Source organism: Thermobia domestica, chromosome 1, assembly GCF_964235325.1.
Source record: "Thermobia domestica chromosome 1, izTheDome1.hap1.1, whole genome shotgun sequence".
Taxonomy (NCBI): domain Eukaryota; kingdom Metazoa; phylum Arthropoda; class Insecta; order Zygentoma; family Lepismatidae; genus Thermobia; species Thermobia domestica.
The window spans coordinates 339,152,924-339,168,890 of record NC_137454.1 but is presented as its reverse complement, the minus strand read 5'-3'; the positions used below and the strand labels follow the sequence as shown (position 1 = coordinate 339,168,890).

The 15,967-nt window shown below is 38.2% G+C and overlaps 1 protein-coding gene across 3 annotated transcripts in view; it reads left to right on the top strand.

The window, feature by feature from the left end:
* Positions 1-15,967, top strand: part of LOC145663402 (uncharacterized) — a 224,387-nt gene that overhangs the window by 65,350 nt on the left and 143,070 nt on the right. For all 3 annotated transcript variants that reach the window (XM_081729629.1, XM_081729630.1, XM_081729631.1), the window contains exon 2: positions 3,137-3,264. Coding sequence is in view for 2 of the 3 variants with exons in the window: in XM_081729630.1 (XP_081585756.1) it covers positions 3,156-3,264 (109 nt within the window). In the remaining variant the exon portion in view is untranslated. The remainder of the gene's footprint in view (positions 1-3,136; positions 3,265-15,967) is intronic.

Here is a 15,967-nt window from a genome sequence, read left to right as displayed (position 1 = left end):
AGACCCTGTGTATAAGACACCAAAACAATTATTTTTACTTCAATCTTTTTGTTACATGAAAGTAAATTTGCATTTTCAATATATAATTTATTTCAACTTGTATACACTGAACTCAAGACAGCAACATTTTTCTCAGTCTTACACTTGTATACTGTGAGTGGATTTTCTGATTGATATCCATAAACGTTTGTAGTGAACATATCCTTTTCTTTCTGATTCAAACACAGTTTGGAGGAGTTGTCTTCTATTTGGACGCATACTACTAACAATGGTCATCTGTTTCTTTTTCAAAGATTCGGCTATTTTTTAAATTGTAAGAAAAGTTATCGCAAGAAACATTCAGTCCTCTGTTGAGAAAATGATTCATCGTCTTCAGAACAATATATTCGCCTAACTGTAAGTCTCGACGTCGTTCTTAGTCGTTTCCCAGGTAGGGAATACCTTTGAGTTCATACCGTGACTTTACAACTGCAAGCAACCACATTTGAATTCAAATTTGTCAGGCTCGTTTGGCATTTATTATATGTATTTGCATCTCATCTTAGTAGAGAATAACTGTTCATACACACAAACACTGTTGTGGAGTTTACAGTGCCTGATACAATTCTCAATGAACAAGTTCTACTCAGATGATGCCAAAGCAAGCTTGTTTACTTTCAGCATTCAGAGCTAGGGCACTTTTCATCAAGTCGAATATACTTCATTATTTCAAGAAATATCTTTCTTTCCGTAATCTTTCTGTAAAACACTGGTACACAGCTTACGTTCTATAGTTCCTTTATGGGATATCTGAAGCTACACGAAATTTCAATATTTCTAGAGATGTAACGCATAATATAACAAACAGGTTTCTCGCGAAGAATGTCGTGTGAGGCAGTACGCCCAGGATGGTTCTGTCTGTCCACTTTACTCCAACGTGTCCCATGACTTGCTATAAAGATATTTGATCGATTACTTCTGGAAACTTCCGCATCTGTTTCCTTTCTCTTATCCGAAGAAGTAGCTTCACACCTTCATTCTCTCTACTACTGCTGTTTTCATCGAAGTACTCCGTTATTCTTACAAGTGAAATTCATTTGCGCTCTAATCTTAGAAAACACGTAAAATTTTATCAGGTCTCATGTTGCTTTAGTAATTATTCATATATACTTTCAAGAAAACCTTTATTTATACATACAACAATATTACCAACGAGATACAAACGTAATTGAAGAAAAAAAAAATCAAAGAAGTACCATATTTTTTCCCTTACAGCAATAAAAAGCAGAAATAAAATATATATCAAATAGCAAACTCCTTGGAAAAAATGTAAAATATTTCAAAATTTATTATTTGCAACAGAGATACTATCATATAGCGTACAGCCTGAAAAACTGTCCACATCAACAACAAAATATAGATTATTAAATAAGGCAGTTAAATTGACGGCCTGGTCCTTCTATGGGTATACAACAAAAATATGTATTTATTTAAAATAGACATACAATGCTTATATGCTATATCAAACCTCTCTTTAAGATAATAAAAGTCGTAAAGTATGGTTGCGTCAGTCAAAGAAATATATGAGATATAGAAAATTGTTTTACGTGATGCCATCAAAATGACGGCTTGGTCCTTGTAGTGTTAACTACTGGCGAAACATGATGCTTTTGAAAATCCACTCTTTTATACTGTTAAATTTTTTTTAACAAGAGTTTCATTCCCATCCAATGGATGGGCGGGCCGTAGAAGGCAACACCTTCTCTGTGGCCAGAGATATTTTCAACTTTTTTGAATTAGATGACATGGAGAATGATTTCAGGCTATAGAATAATGTGGATTGAAGTAAGGAACTAATAGCAAATCATGTTGACGAGGATGTGTAAGAGGTGGCTATTGCGTTAAAATGTTTCTTGGGTACATGTGCGGAGGTTATGAGCAATATATATGTGGATTTCGGTGGTAGATACGGCGGTCAGGATTATACTGATCTATGGCCTCGGTGCATTCGTATATTGCTAACAGATGATCCAGCGGTGGGTAGGCATAGCGTGGTACAGCAGGAACTTGGTCTAACAGCTCATGGACAATGGGATGTGCCAATTGGATTCGCGTCGCTATGTAGCGTTGGCGTAGATGGTAGAGGTGTGGCAAAATAGTTGGAAATTGCGCACGACGATATATTTCAGCAGTGGGAGTGTCGAAAGCGAGAGAGTAGGCCAGACGTAAAGCATGTCTTTCGAGAACTTTCAGACGTTCATAGTAGGTTGGTGCTGCTGATAACCAGGCAAGATGTCCATACGTGAGTGCTGGAAGTACGAACACTTTATATGTTAGCAGTAGAAGTTTTGTATTAAGACCCCACGTGGTGCCTTTAAGGCTTCGTAAAAGGTTCAAACGGCGCCGGATATTAGCTTCCAATTGTTTTAGATGAGGCTTCCAAGTAAGATGTTTGTCGAATATTACTCCCAGATATTTGAGACTGTTTTGAATTGGGATTGGAGAGTCAAAAAGTGTTAAATGTAGACGTTCCGGATTGCGACTGTTACAGTATTTATTGCGTTTGAGCCCAAAGAGAGTCATTTGAGTCTTAGTTGAATTCAGCTTGAGCTTCCATTTTAGGCACCATGTAACTAGTTTGTCCAAAGCTGGTTGTACTGTTAAATTTTATATGTGAATATTAAAAAAAAGACGTATGTTTAGTTAAAGAGGGCCAGTCTTTTATTCGAAAAAATGTTACAATTTCGCTCTAACTTCTGTTAAATTAGTTTAGGCCTAACTACTTCCATTATTGTGTTCATATTCCTTTATGTCCGCTTCCGGTAAGTACATAGGTCTATAGTCTCTATAGCATTACGCATTTTTCTTTCTATAACATGTACTTTCATTCCATTCTTAAATGAGACACAAATCAATTACGTTTCCCTTACTTCAACTCCTTTCTCATGAAAATCTATTTTTTACGTAGTTTTGGCCCCGTTCATCTAAACAAGGCTCATCTCCAAAAATACCAAGTTACGAATTAAGAACGGGAATTATACAGTAAATATAATGGTTGAAATAAATTTAAAAACTGCGAACAAATAGACGATTCAAAATGTTATGATTATTTGTTATTTTTTTTAAAGGATTCCCCAAAGACGTCTCTTATTTTCAGAGTATATACCAATTGAAAGATGTCCAACGAAGGTTACGATGCCTCTAGAGTGAACGGCGAAGCTGGGCCGTCTGAAATGATGCAAACTATACCACAAGTAGAGATACCTAGCGAGTTTCTTCAATTGTGTAAGTTTCTAGAATTTGTGAAAAGACGTACATTTTCTAAGATAAAAATAATAATTGTGTTGTGTAAATGAAAGGTCGAAATTTAAACTTCTTCTGATACCATTAATATTCTTTAGAAGTTTATTTATTTAAATGTTTATTATTTTTTCTTAGTGAAAATAAAGTGAAAGCTACGTTTCTTATATTAAGATATGTTTACAATGAGCGATGATCGTCAGCTCTCATAAAATGAAAGTTATGTTTCTTATGTTAACATATGCTTACAATGACTGACGATCGTCAGATCTCGGCGAGGAACATGTTATCAATGTGGAAAAAGTTGGCACTTTTAAAGCTGATTCAAACATAAGCTGTCGTGCCCATGCCGTTCCTCTGTCATAATTCGCCGCGTGCCATGACCGTAACCATTCACACATACCATTCTGTGCGTGCGCTACCTGCTACTGCTTTCTACACTATTTCACTTCACTGTTGTGCGTCAGATACGACGCAGAAATGTTGCCACCGTCTTGAATAAGACCTATCGGCAATTTACAGAGGTAACAACAAAAAAGTAAGATAGGTCAAATAGGGTAGAGAATAAACTCTTTGAAATTTAAGAGAAAAGCGGCTGACAAGAGAGAGCACTATGAACTATAGGGAAACATTTGATTTTCGAGAGATAAAAGAGAAAAAAATTGAGAAGAGAAATCTGCCGTGAATAGAATAGAATCCAAGTCGAAAGGTCCCGAACCATAAGTTGCATACAAGAGAGAGTAGAGAGGACATGAAAAAAAAAAAAAAAAAAAAACAAATGATTACCTATACCAAGGTCCACTTCACAGTCGCAGCGGGGAGAGGGACGTTGACGGAGGCAATAGAGGCGAACGGAGTAGGTGCGACATGAAGACGGAGTTGGAGTAAGATACGAATTTGAAAGGTGGAGAGGGAGGTGGAAAGAAACCAAGGAGGGGAGGTTAGAGGGGAAGGGTGATGCCAGTACCAATTAGCTATAGGAATTTGGTAGTTATAATGTTTCCAACGCTGTAGAAGACGAGAGAGGGAATGGGAGCGGTAAAAGGAGGGTGTGAGTTTGAGAGAAATCATTGACCAAACAAACTGCCAATACGTGCAGCGCGGTCTGTTGACTCATTGCCCACGACACCCACGTGACTTTTCACAAATAAAAAGAAACTAGAAAAGCCATGAGTGGTACGTAGAGCTACCAATGATTTGATCTCTAAAATAAGACGGTAAGTTGTAGAAATCCAAGGGTATGATAGTAATGTGAAAAGAAGGGATTTGGAACCAGTAACAAGACATACTATAGCATAAGAATGTTGAAGAGAGTGACTGAAGGCAGCAAATACAGAGTAAGCTTCTGCTTGAAAGATAGTAGTAGATGAGGGCAATTTGTAACTGAAATGTTGATTGAGAAAAGAATCGTAGAAACTCGAACCGACCCAGTCACGTGATTTAGAACCATCTGTATATAAATAGTGGGTATTGGAAGGGAAGTGAGAAAGCCAGGAATGGAAAAGCGAAACATAAATGCTGGGATATTGGAGACCAATCGAAGAGGGAGGGTAAGGGGAAGTTCGATATTGAAATCTAAGGGTGAAAGAAAATAATCAAAGAAATAAGGCAAAGGAGTCCGAGATCGAGAAAGTAGGGGTAGGACAGGGAAAAGAGTGGTATAACTAACAAATAAAGGGAAAAGAGGAATGTCAGGGACGATAACGAGATGATGTATGTAGGTATCATAAAATTGGAGTTTGGGTAGGAAAGCAGTGAACGTACTGGGGAATCGAGAAAGACAGAAGGTATCACAGAGGAATTTAACATATATTGTTAATGGAGAAACACGTGCTTCCGTTAATAGAGCTGTGGCGGCAGTAGTGGGAGGGAGTAAGAGGGAATGACAAAGGGTGCGGTATTGAAGGGATTGGATGGTTTTAATATGTTTAACAGGTTTCGGGGAAAGGAGGAAAAGGCCATAGGTAATCATAGGGAGGTAAACCTGACGGAATAGGGTAAGGAGGTGACAAATGTCAACACTCCAACGGGGGTTACTGATTATTCGGAGAAGATGAAGATAACGGTCAGTTTTAGTTTGTAGGAATCGAAAGTGAGGAGTCCAACGCAAAGAGGAATCCAAGTACATGCCCAAATATTTAACAGATGAGACTTGAGGTATTGAAACTCCACGGATGACTAATTGGAGAGGGGAAGTAGAACGTTTCCGGGTAAACTCCACAAGATGTGTTTTAATCCAGTTAACTGAAAAATTATATTTATCACACCAAAGGGCAAAGGATGTGAGAGCCGTAGTAAGAAGATTTGAGGCTAGGGAGGAGAAGAGGCTGGAGTATACACGACAATATCATCTGCAAAGCACAAGACACGAACAGTATTATCAAGATGACGGATTTTACGAGCAATATATAAATTGAATAAAAGGGAGGCTAAACAGAACCTCGAGGAAGGCCTTGGGATGTAAGTCTGGAGGAAGTATACTGGTGACCAATGCGGATGTAGACAGTACGATTAATGAGTAAATTATGTATGACACGAAGAAATTTAGGAGGAAGACCTAGTTGCCAGAGTTCGTCTAAAAGATAGTAGAAAGAAACAGTATCATAGGCTCGTTCAAGATCCAAAAACACTGTGAACAGAGATTTACGTTGAGTGAGGCCAACCAGACATCAGAAACCAAAGTAGTAAGACAATCATAAGTACATCGCCCCACACGAAATCAAAACTGAGATTGGGATAGAAGATTATGATGTTCCACAAACCATGTATTCGATTTTTAAGAAGATGCTCAAAGACTTTTAAAATACAGGAAGAAAGAGCTATAGGACGGTAATGATTAGCTACACCAGTGGTTTTATTAGGTTTTAAGATAGGAAGAACTACATATTCCTTCCAAAGGGGAGGAATATGTTCAGTGGTCTAGACGGTGTTGTATAGATGTAAAAGCTCTGATATAAGGGGAGGAGGCAGATGTTGGAGGTGACTAAACGAGACGCCGTCTTTACCGGGCGTGGTGGATTTAGGTTTAAAGGGCTATAATTAATTCACGTAGAGAAAATGGTGAATCCAGAGGCGTAACAGTAGGATCTTGATAGAAAGGAGAAAACCAAATGGGAGGTAACATAGTCGTAGCCGGGGCTAATTAGGAATGAAATTGGGAAACCCATGAGGAAGAAATATATATCCCAGATGTAAGGGAACGAACCGGAATAGTAAGGGAGCGGTAAAATGACCAAAGTTTAGAAGGTTTAGTACCGGAAGTAACAGTACAACCGAATCGTTCGCATGCTAAACGACGAGAGGCGGATATGACGTTTGGCAAGAGCTTGTGCACGTTGGTAAAGAAGAAAATTAGCTGTGGAACGGGTTCGGAGATAGGGTTGCTGAGCATGGAAACGTTGATTTATCCATTTTTGACATTCATAGGTCCACCACGGGGGAGCGGAACGGCGAGTAGGAGAAGCGGAAACAGAAGGGTATAGGTGTGATTGACGGGTGCTTATAGCAATTTTATGGCGAAAATGGATTGCTTGGTCGTGGGAAGAGGTGGAAAGCGGTGCCGATGGTAAATGTTGGAGGATAGTTTGATAGTGAGCCCAGTTTAAAGAGGTGGATAGGCGAGTAAATGAGGGAGGGGAGGGAGGTAAAGCCGAAGACAAAAACGGAGAAAGAGGGTGGGGAGGTGGCATGGATAAGAAGTGGGAAATTATCACTGCCGAAAGCGTTAGCGGAGACTTCCCAACGGAGGAGTCGACTGAGAGAATGAGTGCAGAGAGACAGATCAGGAGCGGAAGGAGATTCGGAAGGACGGGGAATATGAGTGGGGGTGCCATCATTTAGAAGATAACAAGAGGAATGAAAATAAGCATCATAAAATTCATTACCGACCGTATTGGCGAATGTAGCCCCCCAGGAGGGGATGATTACAATTAAGGTCACCACCAAGATACCACGGAGATGGTAAAGATTGAAAAAGAGAGATCCAGTCAGACGCTAGCAGATAAAGATGAGGAGGTACATACATATTGATGAAGGTAACAGAGCCAACTCGAACGGCCTGACAATGTATCTTGGAGTGTTGAAAGGGAGCGGGAAGGAGAAAATACGTAAGGGATTTACGGATTCCGATGGAACTACCACCGTAGCCATCAGTACGAAGTTCATGCAGCCAATTATAATTAGAAAGGAGACGGGGAGAAGGAGTTTTAAGCCATGTTTCCTGTAAGAATATAATATCGGGGTGAAAGTAGGTACAGAGTTTTTGGAGAACATGAATCTTGTGAGTGCAACTACGCAAGTTTCATTGGAGAATTGAGGGAAGGGATACAGTTAAGAGTTGCGTAATGAAAGTGAAGGTAAGGATTTCAATACTTGTAAACAGTTATTCAATTCTTGGGAGGTAAACTGTGTCAAACGAGGTTTCCAGAACTAGAAGGATTGTCTTAAGAGCACTGGAGAAATGGGGTTGAATGCCACTCAGTTTGGTAGGAGAAGAGAAAGAGGATACACGAAAGGTGAATGTAAAGTAAAATCTGATTTAAGAGAAGTGAAACAGGTTGAACCCGATCCTTAGAAGAATTAGGAGGGACGTGGGCAAAAGATCGTTTCTTTCGGGATGTGTCAGGAGAATTAGAACCAACAGTAAAAACGGGAGAAGGAAGTTTTGCAGTGTCGGCAAAGAATAAGGCGAGAAGGAGGAGGAGGAGAAGTAGAGGAATGCGTAGGGAATTGGGGCGAAGGAACAGAAGAGGGTGTAGTATTATGCACACGGCATTTGGCTTCTTGAAAGGAGAGGTTTTCCAGGGCCATAAGCTGATTGATTTGGATTTGGAGGGTCCGTTCGAGACAGGTACGAGATGTGTCAACATAACCACTGGAACAATGAAGACAGCGAGGTTGTGTTTTACAGACAGATGAAGGATGACCTTCTAAGCCACAAGTGGCACAATGGGGCGCCCTTTACAATTTCGAGAATAATGACCAAAATGGAAGCATTTATAACATTGTTTCAGTTGAGGTATATAAGTGGCCACTGGAAGGCACATGTAAAAAAGGGTTCAAGAGTTGGGCAGAATATTGGTATTGTTAAAACAAATGTACTAGTAGGTGTTTCCGGAGAGGAAGAAGAGAATGTAGACGGGGGTCGGGGAGGGAGCGCGGGGAATGGAGCATCCTCGACCGCTGCAGAGGGAGGGTGAGAACTCGGAACAGGAGAAGAATTGGTACGAAATATGCGTTTCACGTGCGTTATTTCAGCGGAACTCTTTATATGCGACAGAAGATCTTCACTGAGAGACGGGTCCACATTACGGATAACACCTTTGCGGGAAACTTGATAGTTAGGCTTTCTAGTTATTTGCCTGTAATAACTTATTTGTAAGGAATTGGTTCGCTGCAGAACCAGTACGAAAATAAACTTTAAGTAAGCTACGACCTATTTGTTTCAAAACCAATATGTCTGCAACATCATGTGTATGTAATAAACGACCCAATTTAATAGGATGTTGCCTACCAATACTGCCGGAATCCGTGACATGAACAATATAAGAGCCCAAATGATGAGCAGCATAAACATTATTAGGAACAGTAGTGCAGTAGTTGAATGATTATCTGCAGAAACGATCACCATAGCCTTAGAAGAAGTAGAAGTAGTCGTCGTCAAAGTGGCCTGGTTAGGCACAGAACCGTCGGAAGTTGCCGCCATCAAGGCGAAAAACAAGAATATAGAAAGTAGATAGGAAAACTACACAAAAAACTGATAGGTGAACACAAGTCACAGATACAAAGTACACCAATGTATAGAAAACACGAGGTCAAAAATTCAGCACTCGCAGGATCACTATCACGAAAGAGAAAATCTAACTGCACACGAACAAACTCAAACACCCCAGTATCTACACTATTTCCCAAGATGGATTGCAAGGAGGTCAACCAGCGTTGCCAGAGTCAAAGCTCGGAATTATTCCGAAACCTGATCGACATTATGCTAGATTCGGTCAAATTATGCTAGATCCTCATAATTACTAATTCAAAAGTGTTTAAAGAAAAGAAAACCGAAGTTGAGATACGATAACGTACTTAAAATACTCAGAGCGCAAGAATGCGAGGATAGAACTCGATACTTCATGCACCAAATCTTTAACTCAACTAAACTAGTGCAGTCGTTGCCAGACTCACAGCTGGAATTATTCTGAATAATCTTTCATTTTAAGAGCATGAAAAGCTTGACTTCTAAGAACAATAAACAAAGAAAAATATGTCGTATAAATGAATGCAAAGTGTTTCTTTACGTATTTTGAAAGAAAATGACCTCGAAGTCAATGGATTAGAAAACCCTTGGTGGAGCTAAAAAGAGAGAAAAAAAGAATTTCTAGGGTAGACTGGGTCAAACACATGAAGAAAAGCCTCTGAGTCACCTGCATTTGTATGTTTCATCCGTAGCCGGCGATGGTTTCATCTTAACGTCAAGAAGCTATAGTCTCCAATAGAACTCGTTTTCTAACTCATTTTCAGAAACATCAAATTGGTTTTATTCCCACACCCCTTCTCTAAAGGCATCGGTAAAGGGGTGACCTTTCGCCGTTTCGAACTTGTTTCGAACAATAAGACTGCCTGTATGGTTTACCGAGTGTATGAATCAATGGGACAGGATGCATTTCTGCCGTTCTTTTTCTTCCCACGACCAACTTCTTTCTCATCTCCAGGTTTTGCGGCTTTTTGATAAACTTGCTGAAATTATGCTAGATTTGGGCAGGATGCTCAAAGCGAGATGCTAGATGCTAAAACATGCAAATTATGCTAGATCTGGCACCACTGAGGTCAGCTTCGTGCCGCTTCAAGTATTCCGAGGAAAGTGGAAGCATCGTGGACTTCGAGTCGCTAGCGGGGTTGTTTCTCTTCAAGGCAGCACTGTCAGGGCATGGCAGTAAAACGGAACCACATCATATAAGAATTAAAAGACGATCAAATGAATTTTCAACGTCAAACTCTGAAAAAAAAACTCCATGTACCATGACACGGCATAAGAACGGCACCCTATGCGTGAATTAACCTTTAATAGTGAAATGTGCCGATTTATAGTATGTTTAATGCAGTTAACATCTCTATTTCGATATTTTCGGTGACTATATTTTATTCATTTATTTTGAAGTTGTTAAAAGTAATGATTTTTTAACCATCAGTCCCCTCGTGGCTAAACGGTTAGCGTAGGCACCTTTGGCGTGGGAGACCCAGGTTCAATTACGGGCGGGAGCTCATGTGGTTCGGATTCCACGTTAATATGTAGGCCCACGTTTCATATAACCTCGCTGCTGAAAGGGACGCTAAACTGAAATCAACGTTTTACATAATGACAACACCTTTGTCAAGACATGATTTACATTTGGGGTCATATCCGGACCTTCAGATGGTAGAAACACGGCTTACCGATTACGCCACCAGGACATTGTCCTGATAATTATGGTCAAATTAAATATAATAAATTTTCAGTACTTCATAGAAACTAAAAACATCTATTTGAGTAACGTGTCAAGTATTTCCAGAAAACTGAGAAGAAATATGTCGCATAGAAGAGGAAAATTTTATACTTTCAACATAAGATTCACATACACTTCTTCAACGTGAGAGACTTGTGTATATGTGGTGATTCTATTCCCGGTAGGACTTTATCTGGTTTAGATTTCAGTTTAAGCTGTTGGATCACGTCTCATATAGATCGGCGCTTACAAGAGACACTAAGCAACAAATTAACTAATCAAACTACTTTCAACGTATTGTGTATTTCTTTTTCAAGGTTCAGATACTTTGGTGTTCAAAACATGGAGTTGAAAATATTCATGGCAGAAATTCCTTATTTTAGCAGAAATAGAGATCTATGTGGGAGTAGCAGTTTCTGACTATAACGACTCACCAAGGGTAGTCGTCAACCTGGTTCGATCGATGATATAAAGAACTTGAGTGGTAGTAACTGTTTTCATCTAAAAATATTTTTTTATAATTATGTATATAATACTATTCTCACCTTCTCTATCAGAATTATAAAGTAGATGAACGGTTTAAAATGGTTTATTAGTTGATACACTTTTAATGTATTTTTCATTCACACTGTCGTGCACATACACGAGAATTAGGTATCCATAAACAAATACATAGCAACGAACTATCTATTACTCTCTAATATCTTACAGATATTAAAAACCTTCTTTTGTTATTATTAAATTAACATTCTATAAGGTATAGTGCTTATGTATGAGCACTTTCTACCCAAGGTACAAGTAATTATTAACCTATCCAATATTTCGTTATATAAAAATGTCGCCCGACGATGGGACTGAATATGAAAGTTACAAGCGAGCTTGACTTTTATATTCAAGAACCACTGGTCCGTTTACAATAATGGTATTACATTACTTATGTTCTTTACATTTTGATCGACCCTCGCATATAAATAACATTATTTATTTTCACTCATATAAATATATTTATAATAAATCTTTCATTTCTTTATCATTTATCCTTTATTACATTAATATATATATTTTATTATTATTAAAACGTCGTCGCTTATTTATATAACTAGCGAAGGGTACGAATTCAAAATAATAAGAAGCAATTACATTTTCAAACATGAGTCACCATGATCAAGGGCGCATTATATAGTGATTACTTAAAATGATATTTTACAGTATGCATTGTATTCATTAGGCGTCAGAGTATAGAAGAATCTTATTCTAGTAGCATATAAGATGGTACATGAAGACAGTTGTCGGATAATTAGCTTGATACAATGAACCTTATTTTTAACATAATCTTTGACAACAAATTCTGAACACAAATTCATATAATATAAATAACCTTTGCCTTTAATCAATTGTGGATTAAATTATAATTCTTCACATTAACAAGAGAGAATTAAAATCATTTGAAAATTGTCATTGGTTAATGAGAATTAAAGAAAATTAAATTGAATAAAAATAAAATAAATGTTCATGAAAATCTATAGCTGATATGTGTCTAACCTTTACTCCATCAATTGTAGTCAGCTTAAATTTGGATTTGCATAAGATTCTAATAGAGTACATTGTACTGCACAATCATGATTAGGTTCCGTACTATTGTTTTGTACAGTGCTTACTTCAATACCTGGATCTTGATGCGAAGTGTCATTTCTTGACCCCCGATTACGTCTATCCACGTAGTGTCCTGTATTCCTGGAATTTCGCCATGTATTTCGTCGATTTTTAAATTTATTTTGACTATATGGTCTAACATAAGGATTGCTACGATTAATTAGGTTAGGTGTATTCCCTACATAGTTCTGCCTATTTTGCTCGTTTGGATTACTAGAATTTACTCGGCTTCGGTTGTATTCCGTATCGTTCATACTACGGATATCTAGATTCCTAACAGGTACAAAATGATCTGAATTATTCTTACTTTTACTCACACCTGCTTGTTGATTCAAAGCATGGTATTGAGTTTCATAACATTGAACGAGCATTAACAAATGGTTGAAACTCATACACTGTGTAGAAAACAAGATTTGTTGTAACTTAAATGGGAGCAAATTTCGAATGGATGCTATTATTCTAGATTCCGACTGCAATGGATTGACAACTTTTAATTCGTTGTAGGTATTTACAACAAACTCGACAATAGATTTGTGTAAACGAGGATTGAAATGTTGATTTCTAATCGTGGCATCTCTATTTGCAAGCAAAAAATCATTTTCATAATTGGCGATCAGCGCTGCCTTGAATTCCTCATATGTATTGATGTGATCACGTATTGCCTTAAACCATAAGGAACATGGTGGGAGTAATAAATGAGGGATTAGCTTCATATATTGTGATCTATCTATACACATTATATTGCATTCGTCCTGAAATTTTTCCAGGAACGAAGTAGCATTCTCATTACATTTACCACTGAATTTACTCATGGCACGTATTTCACTCATCTTAACGCTTAACTTTACCTTCCTTTTATCGTTCCGAGTACTTATTGGGTGACAATTCCTATCCATGACATGATGTGTTGTTGTACCGTCTCTTATCCGTCCATCAGTACTCTTCGGATGAATTTCCTCCAAAATAAGGTCCTCATCAGATGTGGGTGGAGGCGAGGTCATCTCTTGTGAATGGGGAAACTCCAAATGATCACTGACCGTATTATTGTGGTGTACGTTGTCCTTGACCTGTAGCTTCCTCATTTCCTCCTGTAGAGTAGCTATCAGTTGTGTATTTGCACGTATGTTGTTTGAATTATTGGTGACCTGAACCTTTTGCTGACGAACAGAAGATTCCATTACTTCTAAATCCTTTTTTACACCACTGATTTCTTGTATAATGTGGTCGTGATTATCCTGACAATCCTCAGATATTCTATTTAACTTTTCCTCGAACTGTGAGGTGATGTCATCCATCGCCTGGATAATTGATTGTTTCGTTTCATCTGACTTCTGTTCCATTCGTTTACTTAATTCCTCATATCGCTTGTTGGATTCTTCAGACTTCTGTTCTATCGTCTGTTTCAATTCCTCGTATTGCTTGTTGTTTTCTTCGGACTTCTGTTCTATCGTCTGCTTCAATTCTTCGTATTGTTTGTTGGATATATGAACCAAATTTTGTTCCAGTCGCTTCATAGCTTCCGAATCGTCTTTATGATATTGTTCTTGCCGCTGTAAGGCTAACAAGATTCGGTCTTCTAGTGTCATTCCTGGTGTTGCACTATGTTCACCGTTGTCACTATCATTGGGTTCATTCTCCATAGCGTTACCGTTCATTTTTCTTATTATTATTCTACCACTTCTCAGTCTTGTGAAATTTGTATTCATTAACTTTATTACAAAAGTAAATTCACCCTTACTTTGCTTCGGGTAGCGAATTTACAAGAAATCCCGGGTGAGGTAAACCAAAATTTTTATAACGACTCACCAAGGGTAGTCGTCAACCTGGTTCGATCGATGATATAAAGAACTTGAGTGGTAGTAACTGTTTTCATCTAAAAATATTTTTTTATAATTATGTATATAATACTATTCTCACCTTCTCTATCAGAATTATAAAGTAGATGAACGGTTTAAAATGGTTTATTAGTTGATACACTTTTAATGTATTTTTCATTCACACTGTCGTGCACATACACGAGAATTAGGTATCCATAAACAAATACATAGCAACGAACTATCTATTACTCTCTAATATCTTACAGATATTAAAAACCTTCTTCTTTTGTTATTATTAAATTAACATTCTATAAGGTATAGTGCTTATGTATGAGCACTTTCTACCCAAGGTACAAGTAATTATTAACCTATCCAATATTTCGTTATATGACGTAGAGTTACCGGGCTCCAGAACGCCAAGGGCGCCGATCCTGGGGGGCCGAGGGGCCCGGGCCTCCCAAATCTGATGTGGCCCCCTTATTGTATTTAAGAATGTACAATATTTGGCATAATTTGAATGCAATTTGTCTTAAAATCCTCACATATGCCTTCTGCACCTGTATGCACCCCTCAAATTTACAGAGAAATCGGCGCCCTTGCAGCACGCTTCCTATATTTGTGTTTGATTGATCTTAGTTTAAAAAATTTTCATTCATTCATTTGTTTAAACTGTTCCTTAATTAACAAAACACAGAACTTTCCTATGACGATCTTGTGTTTCGAGCGTGAAACGGGATTATCAGTGCCTTCCTCAGTGTGAAAGTTGTACTAACGAACCGAGCGGGCTCTACTGAATGGAGCCCGCTTAAACTATACAAGCCTACCCAACAAATGTATCTCTAGCATGAAGCAAAGATCTCAGTATGCCTTGCCCACTTTTCCTTTTTATTTGCTCATTCCACCATGCTGAGCTAGGTTGAGCCCGAAGCCAATCTGTGCAAGCGCCAATTGTTCCTCTCTTTCGTTTTCTTTTTCTGCTTGCTGACGGCGCTCGGTTCTCTGTTTTCTGTTTTTTTTTTTTTAATCCGAAAGATCAGGGAGCCACAGAATTGTCAGAGTGTATATTAAATGAACTGAACATTTTTGACACAGATTCAGGTCATAGTAAAATTATAGTACCGACATTTGATAGGGCATCGTTAAAGAGGGGATCAATTCTAGACTGCGCGGGAGAAACACTATAAGTCAGAAATTGGCCAAAATGAGATGTCAAAATTGCAGATCTATGTGTCATGCTCCACTCCGGTTAACTTGGTATAAGTGAATTCTAAACGTGAGTTTAATAATCGCGTCTTGGTACTGTTAGTATACGTGATTCACACTTATGCTTGATTAAAAAAAAAAAAAAAAAAAAAAAAAAAGCCCCCTGAAAACCGGTGATTTTTGACACACTGTTTCTTCCGTGCAGTCTAGAATTAATGGTGTAAAATCTAAAATTAATGAACAGTTTCCTTTGGCACACGGCGTCGATTGTTACGCTCATCAACTAAATTTGATAATAGAAAGAGCTGTTTATCAAAATAAACCGGCATTTTTTGTAGTCTTTCAGGACTTTCCAATATTTCCTCCTACTCTCCACAGCGCGGGTCTGTTTTGGAAAAAGTGGCTGTATGACGTATTCCGAGTGGGTCAGCTACTCGACGAAATTTCAAAATTCCGTATATGAAAATGTAAATGTTTTGCAAGAGCGCTTTTCAGAATTAGAGAAATCCATATCAAAAATCACAATACAAGAATTTCGAG